Genomic DNA, 14,448 nt, shown 5'->3' on the forward strand with positions numbered 1-14,448 from the left:
CGGTCAGAAGATTGGCTTTTAGCCGATGGACCATGGAAGCCCATGATGGTTTAGGACAGGGCCGGACACGATCTGCAGGGCTGTTGTGCAGGGGGCAGGTGTGGATGCAGGGACTGGTCACAAGGTAATGGAGGAATAAACCAATTTGTGACTGGATGACTCCTGGGCTCTCCTTCCCGTGCCAGACCTCTGATGTGCAAACCCCGCCCCACCAAAAAAAGGCAACTGGGGTGGGAGAATGTCCTCTGTGACAATAGGTCAAACGCCAGTGGCAGAGCTCAAGGTGGCCTTGCGCCTGCTCCTTCAAGCAGGCATCCAAGAGGAAAGGTGCCAGAGCTGGCAAGAGGTGTGTGGGGGGGTTCATCTGGGGTTTGGGAGAGTGGACTGGAGATAGAAAGTTTGGTGGCATCAACTCCGCTTGAAAATGATGCTTAAAGGCATTCCCATTGTGGTGCAGTGGAAACAAACCCAACTAGTATTCATGAAGAGGCAGGTTCAATCCCTGGCCTCACTCAATGGGTTAAGGATCCAGCATTGCCCTGAGCTGTGGTGTAGGTCGCAGAGGCAGCTTGAATCCTGCATTGCGGTGGCTGTGGTGTAGGCTGGCAGCTACAGCTCCGATGGGATCCCTAGCCTGGGAACCTCCACATGTAGCAGGTGTGGCCCTAAAAAGCAGAAAAAGACTCTCCAGCGACGTCACTCCCAAGATGACCAAGAAAAGAAGGAACAATGGCCATGCCAAAAAGGGTTGAGGCCACATGCAGCCTATTCACTGCACCAACTGTGCCCGATGCGTGCCCAAGGATAAGGCCATTGAGAAGTTCATCATTCGAAATATTGTAGAGGCCGCAGCGGTCGGGGTCATTTCTGAAGTGAGTGTTTTCGCTGCCTATGTGCTTCCCAAGCTGTATGCGAAACGACATTATTGCGAGAGTTGTGCCATTCACAGCAAGGTAATCAGGAATCGTTCTCGGGAAGCCCAGAAGGTTCGAACACCTCCACCCCGATTTAGACCTACAGGTGCTGCCCTGCGACCTCCACCAAAGTGCATGTAAGGAGATGAGTCCTTAGAGACTAAAGGAATTCTATCCTTTCAAAAGACAATAAAATGGAGATCATACGGAAAAGAAAAGGAAATTATGCTCAGGAGTTCCCGTCGTGGCGCAGTGGTTAACGAATCCGACTAGGAACCATGAGGTTTCGGGTTCGATCCCTGGCCTCGCTCAGTGGGTTAAGGATCCGGCGTTGCCATGAGCTGTGGTGTAGGTTGCAGATGTGGCTCGGATCCCGCGTTGCTGTGGCTCTGGCCTTGGACAGTGGCTACATCTCTGATTAGACCCCTAGCCTGAACCTCCATATGCCATGGGAGCGGCCCTAGAAAAGGCAAAAAGACCAAAAAAAAAAAAAAAAAGAAAGAAAGAAAATTATGCTCAAAGCTACAGGACTGATGGACTCCAACGTAAAGAGGAGAAGGACCAAATATGGTACCCGAGGCCTCTGGCACATTTTGAGACTGGGAAAATGACAAGCTGGGAAAGGAAACGGAGGAGCTGGGGAGGGAGCGGGAGAACCAGGACATGGGTGAGTGTGTGGGGGAAGGAGCGGTCACACGGGACCACCGTGGGTGTGGAGGCTGACCCGCGCCCCCAGACCTGGCAGCCTGGAGGCAGAGGAGCCCTGGGAAGTGGGCAGAGTCAGGTGGCCCTGGGTGGAGGATCATGGGCTCGAGGGTGAGGAAAATGAACAACCCTCAGCCACAACCCAGTTAGATGACTCTCATGTGCATATATACAGAGGGAAAGAAGTCGGACTCAAAAGACCCCAATGGTCCACGCACACAAAGCTCACAAAGGGCACAATTAGCCTGTCTTGTCTATGATGCAAACGTATGTAGCAAACCTATAAAAAAAAGCAATGGTTATACTGTGCAGCCAGGAGAAGAGTTACTTCTTGCGGGGTTGGGACTAGGAATGTGGGATCTGAGCCGCATCTGCGACCTACACCACAGCTCACAGCAACACCGGATCCTTAACCCATTGAGTAAGGCCAGGGATCGAACCTGCAACCTCATGGTTCCTAGTCGGATTCGTTAACCACTGCGCCACAACGGGAACTCCTGAAGTAGTATTATTTACATGCCATAAAATTCAGCTGTTTTAAGTGTACCACTCCATAATTTTTAGTAAACTGACCGAGCTATGCAACTCGCGGCACCTGGCTTTAGAACATTTCCATCCCCGATAAGACCCCTCAGGCTTGTTTAGAATCGCCCCCTCATTCAGCCCCAGGCAACAGCTAATTTGCTTCCTGTCTTTAAAGATGTGCCTTTTCTGGACATTGTATACAAATGGATTGCATAACACATGGAGGGTTTTTGTGTTTATACCACAGTCTGTTTATCCATCCAAGAGTCAATGGACACTTGTTTCCACGTTTCGACTATTATAAATAATGCTGCTATGAACGTTTGCACGCCCGTCTTCGTATGGACATATATTTTCATTTCTCTTGGGACGATTCCTAGGAGCAGAAACGCTGGGTCATAAGGTAAATTTATGTTTCACGTTGAAGAAACTGCCTCACCATCTGATAAAGTTGCACCCGTGTCTTGATCTGACTGGTAGTTACATGGGGTCTCACATCAATTAAGAGTTACGTTATGTATGTATATACTTCTTGTGTTTTGTTATATTTTGTTTAACCTTAAAAAAGCTAAAAAAAAAAAAAAAAGAATTGCAGTGGGGTGATGAATGAAGCCAAGCCTGAGAAAGTTTTCTCTAAGGGGTGGGACGTGGGGGTGCTGTTCTGGGGGTTGGATGAAGCCCTGGAGGAGGAGCGACTAGGGAGCCAAATCCTACCTGAGGTCCCAAGGCCCATCAGCCTCCACACTTGGGCAGGTGTATGCAAAGCATATGCCAATATATGCAAATAAGTTAGAACCTCCCCAGGGTTTCCTCACCGGGGGTCCATCTCCAGTGGTTGTGACCATGATGGTGGGCAGGCCCCAGGGCTTCAGGGTGCTGGGCTGAGGCTGTTATGACCTTGCTTTTGGGGAAGGCGGGAGGGAGGCTGCAGGCCTGCAGGGGGCTGGGGCTGGAGTATCACCTGCTAATCCCTGTCCTGCTGAGGCCACCACTCTCCCTGATCCCCTTATGCTGACCCTGGATCCTGGCTGCCAGTAATCTCCACCTCTGGAGACCCAAGGACTGGGCAGTGCCCTCTTCCCTGAGGCTTGCAAGGAGCGGAGGGCCCCTGCCAGTTCACAGTCACCCCTCATGGCAGGGCCCAGGGCCCCTGACTAACACTGATCGGAACTTTGAGGCCCAGAGAGAGCCAGTAACTCGTCTAGGGTCCCACAGCCCAGCCCTGGCCAGCCCTGCATAGCCACCCCCAGGGAGCCCCAGCTCCTTGTCCAACATTTCCCAACATGCCCAGCCTGTGCCGAGACCCATGAGACAGCCACCTCCAGGAAGTCTGAAAGGGGAGCTAGTGCAAGGACCCCTGGCAGCAGGCTCTTCTCGAAGCCCGCAATTGCCAGGGTTGCCGGGGAGCTGGTGCCCTCACAATCAGCCTGCCATGGCCATTGTCTCGGCAGAATGTTCCATTATTCTCCTACTGTCTCACAAGGCACTGGGGCTCGGCCCATCTCCCTGCCGCTTTTCCTGTTGAGCAGTCAGAAAGCAGAAAATCCTCATACGCCTGCGCACCTCGGGCCCTCAGCCTGCCGGTGAGGTACCCACGACGGTGGGTCAGGAGCAAGGGCTCCTCCCCCCATGGCCCACTTCCCTGCCCCTCCCCATGCAGGCCCAGCCCCTGAGGCGGCTTCCCCTCCACTGCATGCCCTGTCCCTGCTCCTCCATGCCCAAGGTCCTCTCTCTTCCTGCCCACCTCCCTACCGCCGGCCCCCATCTCTCAGCTCTAACTGCGGTCAGGAAGAAAGCAACCTGACTCAACAAATTCTCACTAAAGCTGAAATGACCGAAAGGCTCTGGGAATATCTGCTATTTAAAGGGAAGTGTTGGCAGAGCTCCCACTGTGGCTCAGCAGGTTATGAACCCGACTAGTATCCATTAGGATATGGTTTCAATCCCTGGCCTTGCTCAGTGGGTTAAGGATCCGGTGTTGCCATGAGCTGTAGTGGAGGTCACAGATGTGGCTCTGGATACCGTGTTGCTGTGGCTATGACATAAGCCAGCAGCCGCAGCTCCGATTTGACCCATAGCCTGGGAACTTCCACATGCTGCAGTTGTGGCCTTTAAAAAAAAAAAGGAAGCATTGGGGGTATTTTTCTGGTGGCCTATGTTTAGGATCCATCAGTTGTCATTGCTGTGGTGCGGTTTGATCCCTGGGCTGGGAACTTCCACCTGCTTCAGAGTACAGCCAAATAGATAAATGAATACAAGGAAGCTCTGGGGAACCAGCCATAGATTTCTCATTCATATCTATCACATCTCTCCCTTTAAAACCTTTCTATGTCTCCCTGTAGAGTTTTGAGTAAATGCCAGATACCTTAGCTCAGGCCCAAAGTCCATAATTAGTTACCCAGAAGCAGAATGAGCTAAATTCTAAGCCCACCTGCTTATTACTGAAGAAGAGACACAAATGCCGTGTCTGTTAGAACATTCCCTGAATGCCCCAACCCCAGCCTTCCCAGACACCCCCCCATACTGACCTCTGCCACGGCCCTTAGCACATCATGTGTGTGTGTGTGTGTGTGTGTGTGTGTGTGTGTGTGTCCCCGACTCCATCACAGCTCCAGGCACACAGTAGGTGCTCAGTAAGTGTTGGATGAATGGACAAGTCAGCACTGGCCAAGGTTGTGTTCCCACACTGAAGGATATCCCGCCTGGGCTGTCTCTGCCCCCCAGCCATGGCCCGCATCCTAGACCTGGTGCCCTGGGAAGATGGCTCCACGCACGTGTACGCGTCCCCGGCCATCCTGCTGCCCATGGGGCGGCAGCGCAACCAGCTGGCCGGTGTGAAGCAGCAGCTCTACCACCCAGCCCTGCCCAGCCTGCGCCGCATGGACATGGACTCCGTCAGGGCCTGCCTCTCCGACGAGCACTGCCAGTCCACCACCTACTGCTGCAAAGGTCAGGCCACCTGGCCGCCACTGGCATGGCCCTTCTGGGCCTTAGGGGATGGCACAGGTGGCTTGGAGAGAGATCTCAGAGGGAGGAGCCATGAGTGGCAGGTGAAAGAGCTAAAGGGACTAGTCCCAGCTCTGCTCCTTCCTGCCTGGGAAACCTCCATGCCTGAGCCTCTGTTTCCTTATCAGTAAAATGGTGATGCTAACAGGGACTGCCTCTCAGGGCTATTGTGAGATTAAAATGAGTTTAAGACATGAAAAGCACATAATATGTGCTCAACAACAATGTTGTTATTATTATTATTAATGGAGAGAGAATTGTGCAGAGGTCAGCAGTTGCAGGCAGAGTAGGAAGAAGAGCAGTAATAACTTCTGCCCAATCATCTCTCCCTTTGAAAAAAGGAAGAGAACACTTGTCATGAGAGGTGGCATGTGAGCCTTTGGGGTAAAGGGCCACTCGGGCCCAGGAAGAACCCTGCATCGACTGAGAAGCTTATGGACACCACTTATGCAGATGGTTTATCCATTTTTTTCTCTCCTTTTCTTCTATTTTGTCTTATTTTACTTCGACTTGATTTCTAGGAACTCTTTCTTTCTTTCTTTCTTTCTTTCTTTCTTTCTTTCTTTCTTTCTTTCTTTCTTTCTTTCGACACTCATGGCTCGGGTAAGTTCCCAAGCCAGGAACTGAACCTGTGCCACAGCATCGACCCAAGCCACTTCAGTGACAATGCTGGATCTTTAACCTCGTGCGCCACCAGGGAATTCAGCAGGAGCTCTCTTAACGTTAGAGAAATTGCACCTCATCTGCAAAATAAGTGGAAATATTTTTTCCCATTCATCTTCCCTTGTGTTTGCTTACGCTGCCATGCAGTGTTTATTTCCACGTAGTCCAAATTATCAGTATTTTCTTTACCTGATTTTGAATGAAAGACTCCCCCACCCCAAGATTATAAAGAAAATTACATCTTTTCTCCTAGTACTTCTATGGTCTCGTTTTGTTACATTGAAATCTTTGATCTATTTGGAGTTTATTCTGGTGTAAGGGGTGTGCTGTTAGAATCTACTTGATCTTATATATATATATATTTTAAGTTTTCTAATATTTCAAAAACTTTCTTTGGGCCACTCCCACAGCATATGGAGGTTCCCAGGCTAGGGGTCGAATCCGAGCTACAGCTGCCGTCCTACACCACAGCCACAGCAACGGGGGATCCGAGCCTCCTCTGCAACCTACACCACAGCTCCCGGCAACACCGGATCGTTAACCCACTGAGCAAGGGCAGGGACCGAACCCGCAACTTCATGGTTCCTAGTCGGATTCGTTAACCACTGTGCCACGATGGGAACTCCTCAAAAACTTTCTAGAGCTCTGTGGACAAAACCTCTCCTGTGTGGGCCTGCGACCTCTGGTGGAGCCCTCTTCTCCCTTTCTCTTTCTCCTTCAGATGACTTTGACAACGCCCACTTCACGCTGCTCGGTGTTCCCAACAAACCCCTGCAGAGCTTGGTGAGTATCCGTTGCCCCTGGCCTGGGTTTGCTCTGGGGAGATGGCCTGAAGGTTCTCTGTGCACCCAGCCCAAGCATCTCGGGTCCTGGGCTCCGCTCGGCGCACTTCCTCAGCTGCCTGCTTGGGACCCCGCTCTCTTCCGATCTCCTTCAGGGGCTTGTGGACCCCACCCGAGCCAAATGAGCCGCGTGTCAGTTCCCGCCTAAGGGGTGGTCTCAGTTGCCCCCCACCCCGGGTCCCTGACTCCCTTCGTCTTGGCAGGACATCACGGCCACTGGCCAGAGGGTCCGAAACAGGTGCCGCGAGGGAAAGCTAGCGCCCATCGCGCCAGGCATCAGCCAGGTCGACTGGCCCCGCTTCACGCGCGCCATCGAAGACTGGTCCCGCTTCGTGTCCTCTGCTGGCGAGTTCAGGCTGCCCTGCCTCGGCAAGAGGGGTCGGTCTACCGGCGCGGATGATGCCCTAGGGCGGGAGAGCTAACCGAGCTGCTGGGTCCCCGGAGCCGGGACCCCGAGTGCTGACCGCGGGCGGGGAGCTTCAGGGGTGGGCTCGGACAAAGACTGGGCGGGAAAGCTAGGAGCATCTGGAGTACTCAGAGCGCGCTGGACCCAGACAGACTGAGGTTCGAAGAAGCGGATCCTGTCTCGGGGAGGTGGCGGGGGCCACGTCCCAGCGTGGGGGAGTCTGTGTGGCGGAGGCGGAGAGCAGGGTTGTTTCTGGGACCAGCAGAGCTCGGTCTGGAGGCGGGACGGGTTCTAGGAGCAAGCGTGGGCGTGGCTTGATCTAGGGGCGGGGCTCAGGTAAGATCGGGGGCGGGGCTTGCTCCGGGCTGGCGGCGAGCCGTAGATGGGCTCTCTCTTCGCAGTCGAGAGTTTCAGCGGTTACGCGGTGCGGTACCTGAAGCCGGAGGTGACCCAGAACTGGCGGGTAGGAAGGGCTGCCTGCTCACCTGTTCCTGGGGGCGCGGGAGTGGGGGTTTCTCAGGGACCAGGGCCAAGATCCCCGACAGTCAGCGCTCCGTTGGGCTTGGGCAGTGGAGTCCATGTCCCCCTGCTCAAAGGATCCCCCTCCCATCCTTCTGCCCTCACCCCCAGTTCTGTCTTAACCAGAATCCCAGCCTGGACCGCTATGGACAGAAACCCCTGCCTTTCGACTCCCTGTAAGTGACCCCACAAGCCCCGGACCCCATACCTGGAGGAAGGAGGGTGGCGTTTTGCCTGCTTTCACCATGTTTCGTGGCCCTTGAAAATGTGCCACCTAGGAAGAATTGATTGGCTCCAATACACCAAAAGAAAATTGCAATTTCAACATGAACAAATGTTTAATTCTTACCAAACGGAGCATCCTGCTCTCCAGCCCCTAGCAACTCCACCCTTTCAGAGCGGAAGCGTTAAGGTTGGGCGAAGGTGCAGCATAATCCTGGTGGGATGTGCCTTGCAACATGATTCTTCACAGAGAGGGTCACCCTTGTCCATTTGGCCTTACTCTCCTTTCTCTTTTGCAGTAATGCTTTCCGACGCTTCTCCTCGAAGTACAGGTAGGGCTCTAAATGAGGGTTGGGGGAAGTGACCCTGCTCCTGCCCCACATCTGGCCACGCCCTGCATCCGCCCTCGAGGGAGGGTCCAAGGGCTCAGGCGGTTCTCAGACCCCTCTCCACTCGCGGGGCCTCGCGAGGGTGGCACCAGGGGTTTGGTACCCAACTGGGTGATGTCCGTGGGGCATAAAGGGCTTCGCTCTGGTGAGATCCGTGCCAGGCAAAAGCGCAGCCCACGGGGAGGTGGAGGGAGCTGAGTGCACATCCCACCCGATTTGGCCACTGGCGCTGGGGGATTGGGAATGGGAGGGTTGTTACCTGGGAGAAGAACAGGGGCTGGAAGAGTAAACAGGTATATAAGAAATATGATGGAAAGATCCAAGCATTTGCCTTCCAGAAAGTGGGTAAGGCGGTAAGGGCTGGGGCCAGCGTTTCCAGCAGGAGAGTGCAAGCTACTCCAGCACCATCATAATGTGGCCATCTCCCACCTCTCCAGCCCCACTGCCTGCACTTCAGGCACTTCAGTACCAGACTCCTGGGTGCAAGCCAAACCACCAGTACAACCAAGCCCTCCACGTCTTCGCTTGTGCTTCTTCGGCTCCTAGATGATCCTTCCTTCTCTGCCTGAAAAACTCCTCCTTCCTCTTTAAAGCCCACCCCAGATGTCCCATCTTCCCTGAGGCCTTCCTCTGCCTCTCCCCTCCAGCTGAGCCCCGCTAACCCTAACCCTAACCCTAACCCTAACCCACACACATCCCTCTCTTAGAGCCCGCAGACTATTGCATTATAATTATTGATGGAAAGGCTGCCTCCTCTCACCCACCCTGTGCACACAGGCAACTGCTCTCTGGTTTCCTGCTGCTCTATCAGGTCTGCCAGAGTGGGTCCACTACAAGACTGAAAACTGAGTAAAGCTCACAGGATATAAAGATGAGGCAAACTGAAAGTGGGGTTTGAAAGTCCAACAGACCAGCCAAAAATATATTAAAGGAAAGAAGGAGCCATTAAAAGCTCTTGAGCCATTGAGAGGCAGGCTGGAAGCTGTGTTTTCAGAGCCTTGAGGGCAGGAAGGTGGGTTTGTCCTCGAGAAGGAAAGCCTGGCTTTTCCCCAGGACACCCTGGACGCCCTCATCTCAACCTTGTTTCTTTCCCCAGTCGTGTGAACTACCTGACCCCCTGGCATTAATCTGTGAAAAGGAGTCGACCCCCAGGCTGCCAGACAGTGCCACCTCAAGGCCCCCAGCAAGACGGAGAGTATATGGTGGCAGCACCCAACTCCTTAAGAGTTCAGCCTGACTGGAAATAAACCTTATGCTCCACAGGGAGGCACCAACACCTCTGTGTGTGTGTGTGTGTGTGTGTGTGTGTGTGTGTGTGTGTGTGTATTTCTGGGGCTGTAGGAGTCACAGGACCTCAGAATATCTTACCCTTAGCTGCCTCCTGCCAACCCCTGGAGGACTGGAGGGAGGGGCTGGTGCTGGGAAAGATGTCTCGTGGCCCCAGGTAGAGAATCAGGGTCTAAGCCCCAGCGCCCAGCCAAGGGTGAGGTGCAGAGGCAGGACCGGGAATTAGGTTTTCTTTGTGCCCCTGTTCCCTGCATGTAGCCCTACAACCAAGCTCCTTCCACCTCAGACTCTGACCTTGAGCCCTAAAGAGAAAAGAGGGTCTCGAGAGGGATTTTTAGACAGCTCTCTCAGAAGCGCTCGCCATACCAGTGTGTGCTGGGGGGCTTCCCTGGAAGAAGGGGATCAGGCCTTGGAGGGCTAGCCTCTGGCCTCTGTTCTCTGTGAAGCAGCAGAGTGTAGAAGTAAGTTGAGGTGCCCGAGGCCACTCAGAGAAGAAAGATTCCTGCTTCCCAAAGCACTGCCAATGAACATACTACATAAGCACAAATTATCAGCTCTGCCCGCAAAGCTTCAGAAGTAGCCTTTGCCTGCCTACCAACCTGCAGAAAGGAGGCATCATGTCCTGGGGACAGCCATGGGCACTCCTGGGCCAGATCCAGTAACCGGCCTCAAGGTTTTTGAGATACACACTAAAGAAGTGTGTCTTGGCATGGCTGGGGGTTAGAACAGCCAGCATCGGCCAGCATCAGCACCTTCCACATACCCCACCCCACCCACCCCACCTGTGGCCAGTCTGCAGGAACAGACCCAGATCTGGGTGGAGAGCTACCAAGCTCAAGAATTGTTTGAACAGGATTTCTGGTTCTAGGATCTGGGGCCTCTGGGGCCTCAGAGCCCAGGGATCCATGAGCTTTCTGAAATCGTGCAAAACTCTGTTCCACCCACATGTGCATTTTTGGTGGAAAGTCTCCTTGTTTTCCTCTGATCCTCAGGAGAGTCAGTGCCCACAAAGGGTGGGAGACCCTGACTTACATCCTCCTCATCCCCTTCCACCAATGTTTACTGAGCCCCTAGTGCATCCAAGCCTGCTCTCCAGCGGAAGGAAAGTAAAGAATTATACCACCTCTGGACTCTGTATTATACTGTTCAGAACCCGCTGTCATGTGACCTATTAGCTCCTCCAGGCTTCATACCCCATAAGCACCTGGAGAGGGAGCAGAGCCAAAGCTACCTTATTGCATAGATGGGGAAACTGAGGTCCCGACCAGGGAAAGCCTCCAGCCAAACCCAGGACCCAGGACTCAGAGCAAGTCCCAGCACTTGACACAAAGTCCACAGCTAGTCTGTGCTCAATATTTGTAGAGTATTTCCCAGAATAGGGGTCTTTTTTTCAACCTTGGATAATAAACAAGGAAGTGAGTTGTGTTCTTGTCTGATATGCAGGCAGAGCCTGTCTCACAGACTCGAGGCTGATTTGCCTTTCTTTGGGGGGGATGTGGAAGATCTTACCTTTACCCCAAGGTGAGGGCAGGAGACAGGAAGAGGAGGAGTGGACAGGGAGTGATAAGCAGATCAAAGCCCCTTCCTCCTTGGAGGCCTGTCAAGGAGGTACCCAGCCTCCTGCCATTTTGCATAGGAAGAAGCACTTTCCTGCCAGCCCCGGGGCAGTTCACCTGGACTGAACTTTGAGAAGGTGTCAGAGCCACATTTTTCAGCCCTGAGCATACCCTTCAGGAACAACCCAGAGAGAGCTGATCTGCCCAAGGCTCATAGCAGGGATGCTGGAGTCCTGGCCTGCATGAGACAGAGCTCCAGAGAGCTGCTGGGACACCAGAGAGAATCAGGTGTCTTCGCGTTTTCTCCTGGCCCTGCTTCCCTAACACTGAATGGCTGGGCTCATCCCTCTGGGAATGTGGTCCAGCAGATATTTGCTGCCCCCCGCCTCCAGCCCTGTGCTGGGTGCTGGGATACAGACCAGCAGCCATGCCTGCCTGAGAGGTGCTTTTCGTCCAGTGGGACAGAGGCAGGCCCAGCTGATTTACACCTGCAAGCAGAACGTGAGAGTGTGGGCGCCCCTACCCCATGTTCCTCGAGCCCAGGAATTTGATTCGGTCCTTACCCACCAGTTTATATTGAATCCTGATTTCGTAGATATTAAAATGTGTGCCTGAGAACAAAGGAGACGCGCGAACAAGCCTGATTTAGAATGTACTTGCTACTTTTTAAGTGCCAGGCAATGTATTAAGCACTTTGCGGTCTCCAGAAAGTGGGCAACTTTAGACCATTTTACAGATGATAAAATAAGCTAGCCCATAGTCACAGAGATGGTGACTGGCCGAGCTAGGAATTGAAGCCAGCCTGTCTGACCCCTGAGCCTGGAGCCACCACACTCTACTGCCTTCCTGCTCAGAGAGAGATGCAAGCTAGGAGTGGCGGGGGCAGGGAACAGTGGGGACATTCCACCAGGGCTTAGAGATAGGAGAAGTTCCACCAGCAAGTTCTCTGCAGGTGACAGTGGCAGAGTTGGAAATCCCACGTGATGCAGAGAAGCCACCGAGCCTGGGCCACTGTCTCCTGGCCTCCAAGTCCCCTCAGCTCAAGGGGTTCTTGGCTCCTCTTAGGGGGCCCATGAGAAATCCTCCCTGCAGCCTTTGCCTGGGGGACAGCTCAGTCTCCAGGTTCTCACCTCCAGGCCTCTCTGGCCTGACCCTACATCCACTACCCTGGCCCTGGGCCTGGAAGCACCACCCCAACCCAGACCCCACTGCCAGGCTCCTTGCTGTTCCAAACACCCCAGGCTCTTGTCTGCCTCCTAACCTTTGGTCAAAGCTTTCCTTCCACCTGCAATGCCTCCCATCCCTTCCTACTCAAATCTCGCCCCTCCTTCCAGGCAGGCCCCTCTCAAGTCCTCCCTTCTCCCCAGTTCTTCCCCAAGACTGTGAGAACAGGCACCCTAGCTGTTTCGGGGGGACTAACTCATGGCCTCTGGCCCACAGGAGGCTCTTGGGAAATAGCGCCCTTGCTGGCCCCTCTTATCTTCTAATAGGATCTGGGACTCAGGAATGGAGCCTAGGGCCTCCTAGAACCAACACACAGACCTGGACTAAATGAAACAACTACTACAAAGTAATAGTTGTGTTTATTACAAAGTAACACACAAAACACATACCCTCACCCTGCGCCTGGAGTTGGCAACGGGGTGAACCAGGCACAGGGACGGAGGACGGGTCCTGCCCAGGGAGGGCGGGGTGAGGGTCAGGGAGGACTCCTGCGGGTAATATTTTGTACTAAGTATCAGCAGCTTTGACATTTTTTGACCCTACCTTTTGATCCATGAAAACCTCAAAATACTCTCATCAGAAGTTCCACCTTCATGCCACACCAGCTCAGCATCTGGCAAACAGCAGGTGCTCAGTAATGCTTACGGATGGACAAAGGCAGGAACGCAGACCCAGGGTGGGGATGGACACACGGGCGCAGTGAAAAGGGAGCGCGCCCGCAGGCCCTGGCCCACCCCCGCCCCTCCCCCTGACCTCCTTTTCAGGGCCCTGAGGAGGACTGGGCATGCCTGCCAGAATCTTGGTAGATCTGTGAAAATCAATAGCAGCCAAGGCTTTCCCTGGAGGCATGACCTTCAAGGAACAAAGAAAGCACCCGCTTGAGGATGGGAGCTTATCACAGGCGAGCCTGGCCCAGGAGAGGAGGCCCCAGGCAAATTTCCAAGGCCTGAGCATCCTGCCGTCCAGTCTGGGGCCTGCTCTGGAGCAGGGATGGGGTGGGGGGCTGGATCAGAGGGGAGCCTCTCCACGGTGGCACCTGGGAGGCCGAGGCTCGCACAGAGCTGCCTCTGCACAGATGGGAAGACGGAGAACGGCGGCTCCAATCCCTCAAGGAGTTGAGAGCAGGCCAGAGGGCTGGCCACCCCCTCTGCCTGCTGGCGAAGGGCTTCCCTGCTCCCCTTGTCAGCCCCAGTGCCAGCACCCGTCCCAGCCATTGTCCCCCAGCCATTGTCCCCGGCTTCCTGGCCAGCAAAGAGTGGGTGAGGGCCAGAGCTGGAGGACTGGAGCTGGAGGTACAAGGCCCAAAGCAGTCCCACCCCACCTCCTAGCCCCCAGCTGGCCCACCGGGCCAGCCCCCGCAATTCCAGGCCTCTCTCCTCACTAACTGTATGGCTTCAGGAAGCCCCTGGACTTCTCAAGGGTCAGCACAAAGCAGATGCTCGGGTCTGCCCTGTCATCTCGTGGAGGCAGGATGATCCCAGCCTGTGGATGGGAAAGGCCTGGGTAGCAGGCGCAGGGCGTGGCGACATTCAGAGGGGAGCCCTAGGCTGGCTCCTTTCTGCCTCTGACCTCCCAGTGCTCTGCTTTCCTGAGTGGCCACTTCGTGCCAAACACCCGACACGGGTCATTACCCAGATCCCGCAAAGAAGAGAGCATGACTGGCTCCATTTCACAGATGGGGAAAATGAGGCCCGGAGAGGTCCAACAAGCTCCCCAAAGCTCCGGTGCTGACGTGCGGCATGGACATGGCTCCAGCCAGGCCTGACCATGGTGCCCTTAGCCACGACAGCACAGCCCTGCCACCACACTGAATGAGCACAGGCTCCGCTCCTGGAGGGCAGGGTCCCGGAGGGCTGTGGGTCCGAGTAGAGCCAACCACACAGTGGGAGTTTGACAAAGCCGTCAGGATGATGGGCTCCCTGGGAAAGTTGTCTTTGGTGGCCCAGCCGGCCCTGGCAATGACTTCTAGGACCCAGGTGAATGCCCTTCCCCCCAGGGCAGAGCCTCTTTGGGGTGGGGGGGGGGGCAGAATTACTAACTCTAGCATGAGAGGCTTAGGTCAGCCTCCCACCCCCGCCCGCTCTGCTCTCATCCAGATGCAGCCTCTCACCCTCAGGTACCACTTTCTTCCCGTCCTGTCGCTGTTCGGAGCAAAGGGAATGATAACCCAGAGACTAAGAAGATAGTGCT

General features: G+C 54.5%; 2 protein-coding genes and 1 pseudogene across 3 annotated transcripts in view; 2 read left to right on the plus strand and 1 right to left on the minus strand.

Moving 5' to 3' along the window:
* Window positions 1–14,448, minus strand: part of CNGB1 (cyclic nucleotide gated channel subunit beta 1) — a 139,955-nt gene that overhangs the window by 78,924 nt on the left and 46,583 nt on the right. The gene's annotated exons all lie outside the window — the stretch shown is intronic.
* On the plus strand, window positions 708–1,055 carry LOC100514289 (small ribosomal subunit protein eS26 pseudogene; annotated as a pseudogene).
* On the plus strand, window positions 3,604–9,467 carry SPMIP8 (sperm microtubule inner protein 8). 2 transcript variants are annotated; one of them, XM_084958051.1, is made up of 8 exons: window positions 3,604–3,727; window positions 4,869–5,093; window positions 6,535–6,596; window positions 6,859–7,033; window positions 7,463–7,524; window positions 7,692–7,756; window positions 8,102–8,134; window positions 9,288–9,467. In XM_084958051.1, exons 2-8 carry the CDS (start codon window positions 4,871–4,873, stop codon window positions 9,316–9,318), a joined length of 651 nt encoding a protein of 216 aa, XP_084814177.1. In that variant the 5' UTR covers window positions 3,604–3,727; window positions 4,869–4,870; the 3' UTR covers window positions 9,319–9,467.

Source organism: Sus scrofa, chromosome 6, assembly GCF_054392235.1.
Source record: "Sus scrofa isolate SSC_HxYL_T2T_F1_AM1 chromosome 6, Sscrofa_HxYL_maternal_Yorkshire_Landrace_v2.0, whole genome shotgun sequence".
In the NCBI taxonomy this organism is placed as follows: domain Eukaryota; kingdom Metazoa; phylum Chordata; class Mammalia; order Artiodactyla; family Suidae; genus Sus; species Sus scrofa.

Excerpts from the sequence above, each read along its gene's own strand:
- SPMIP8 (XM_084958051.1), top strand. The coding sequence starts at position 4,871 with ATGGCCCGCATCCTAGACCTGGTGCCCTGGGAAGATGGCTCCACGCAC. Across the intron at positions 5,094-6,534 it reads CACCACCTACTGCTGCAAAG|ATGACTTTGACAACGCCCAC; the intron begins GTCAGGCCACCT and ends TTTCTCCTTCAG. Across the intron at positions 7,034-7,462 it reads GCCCTGCCTCGGCAAGAGGG|TCGAGAGTTTCAGCGGTTAC; the intron begins GTCGGTCTACCG and ends CTCTCTTCGCAG.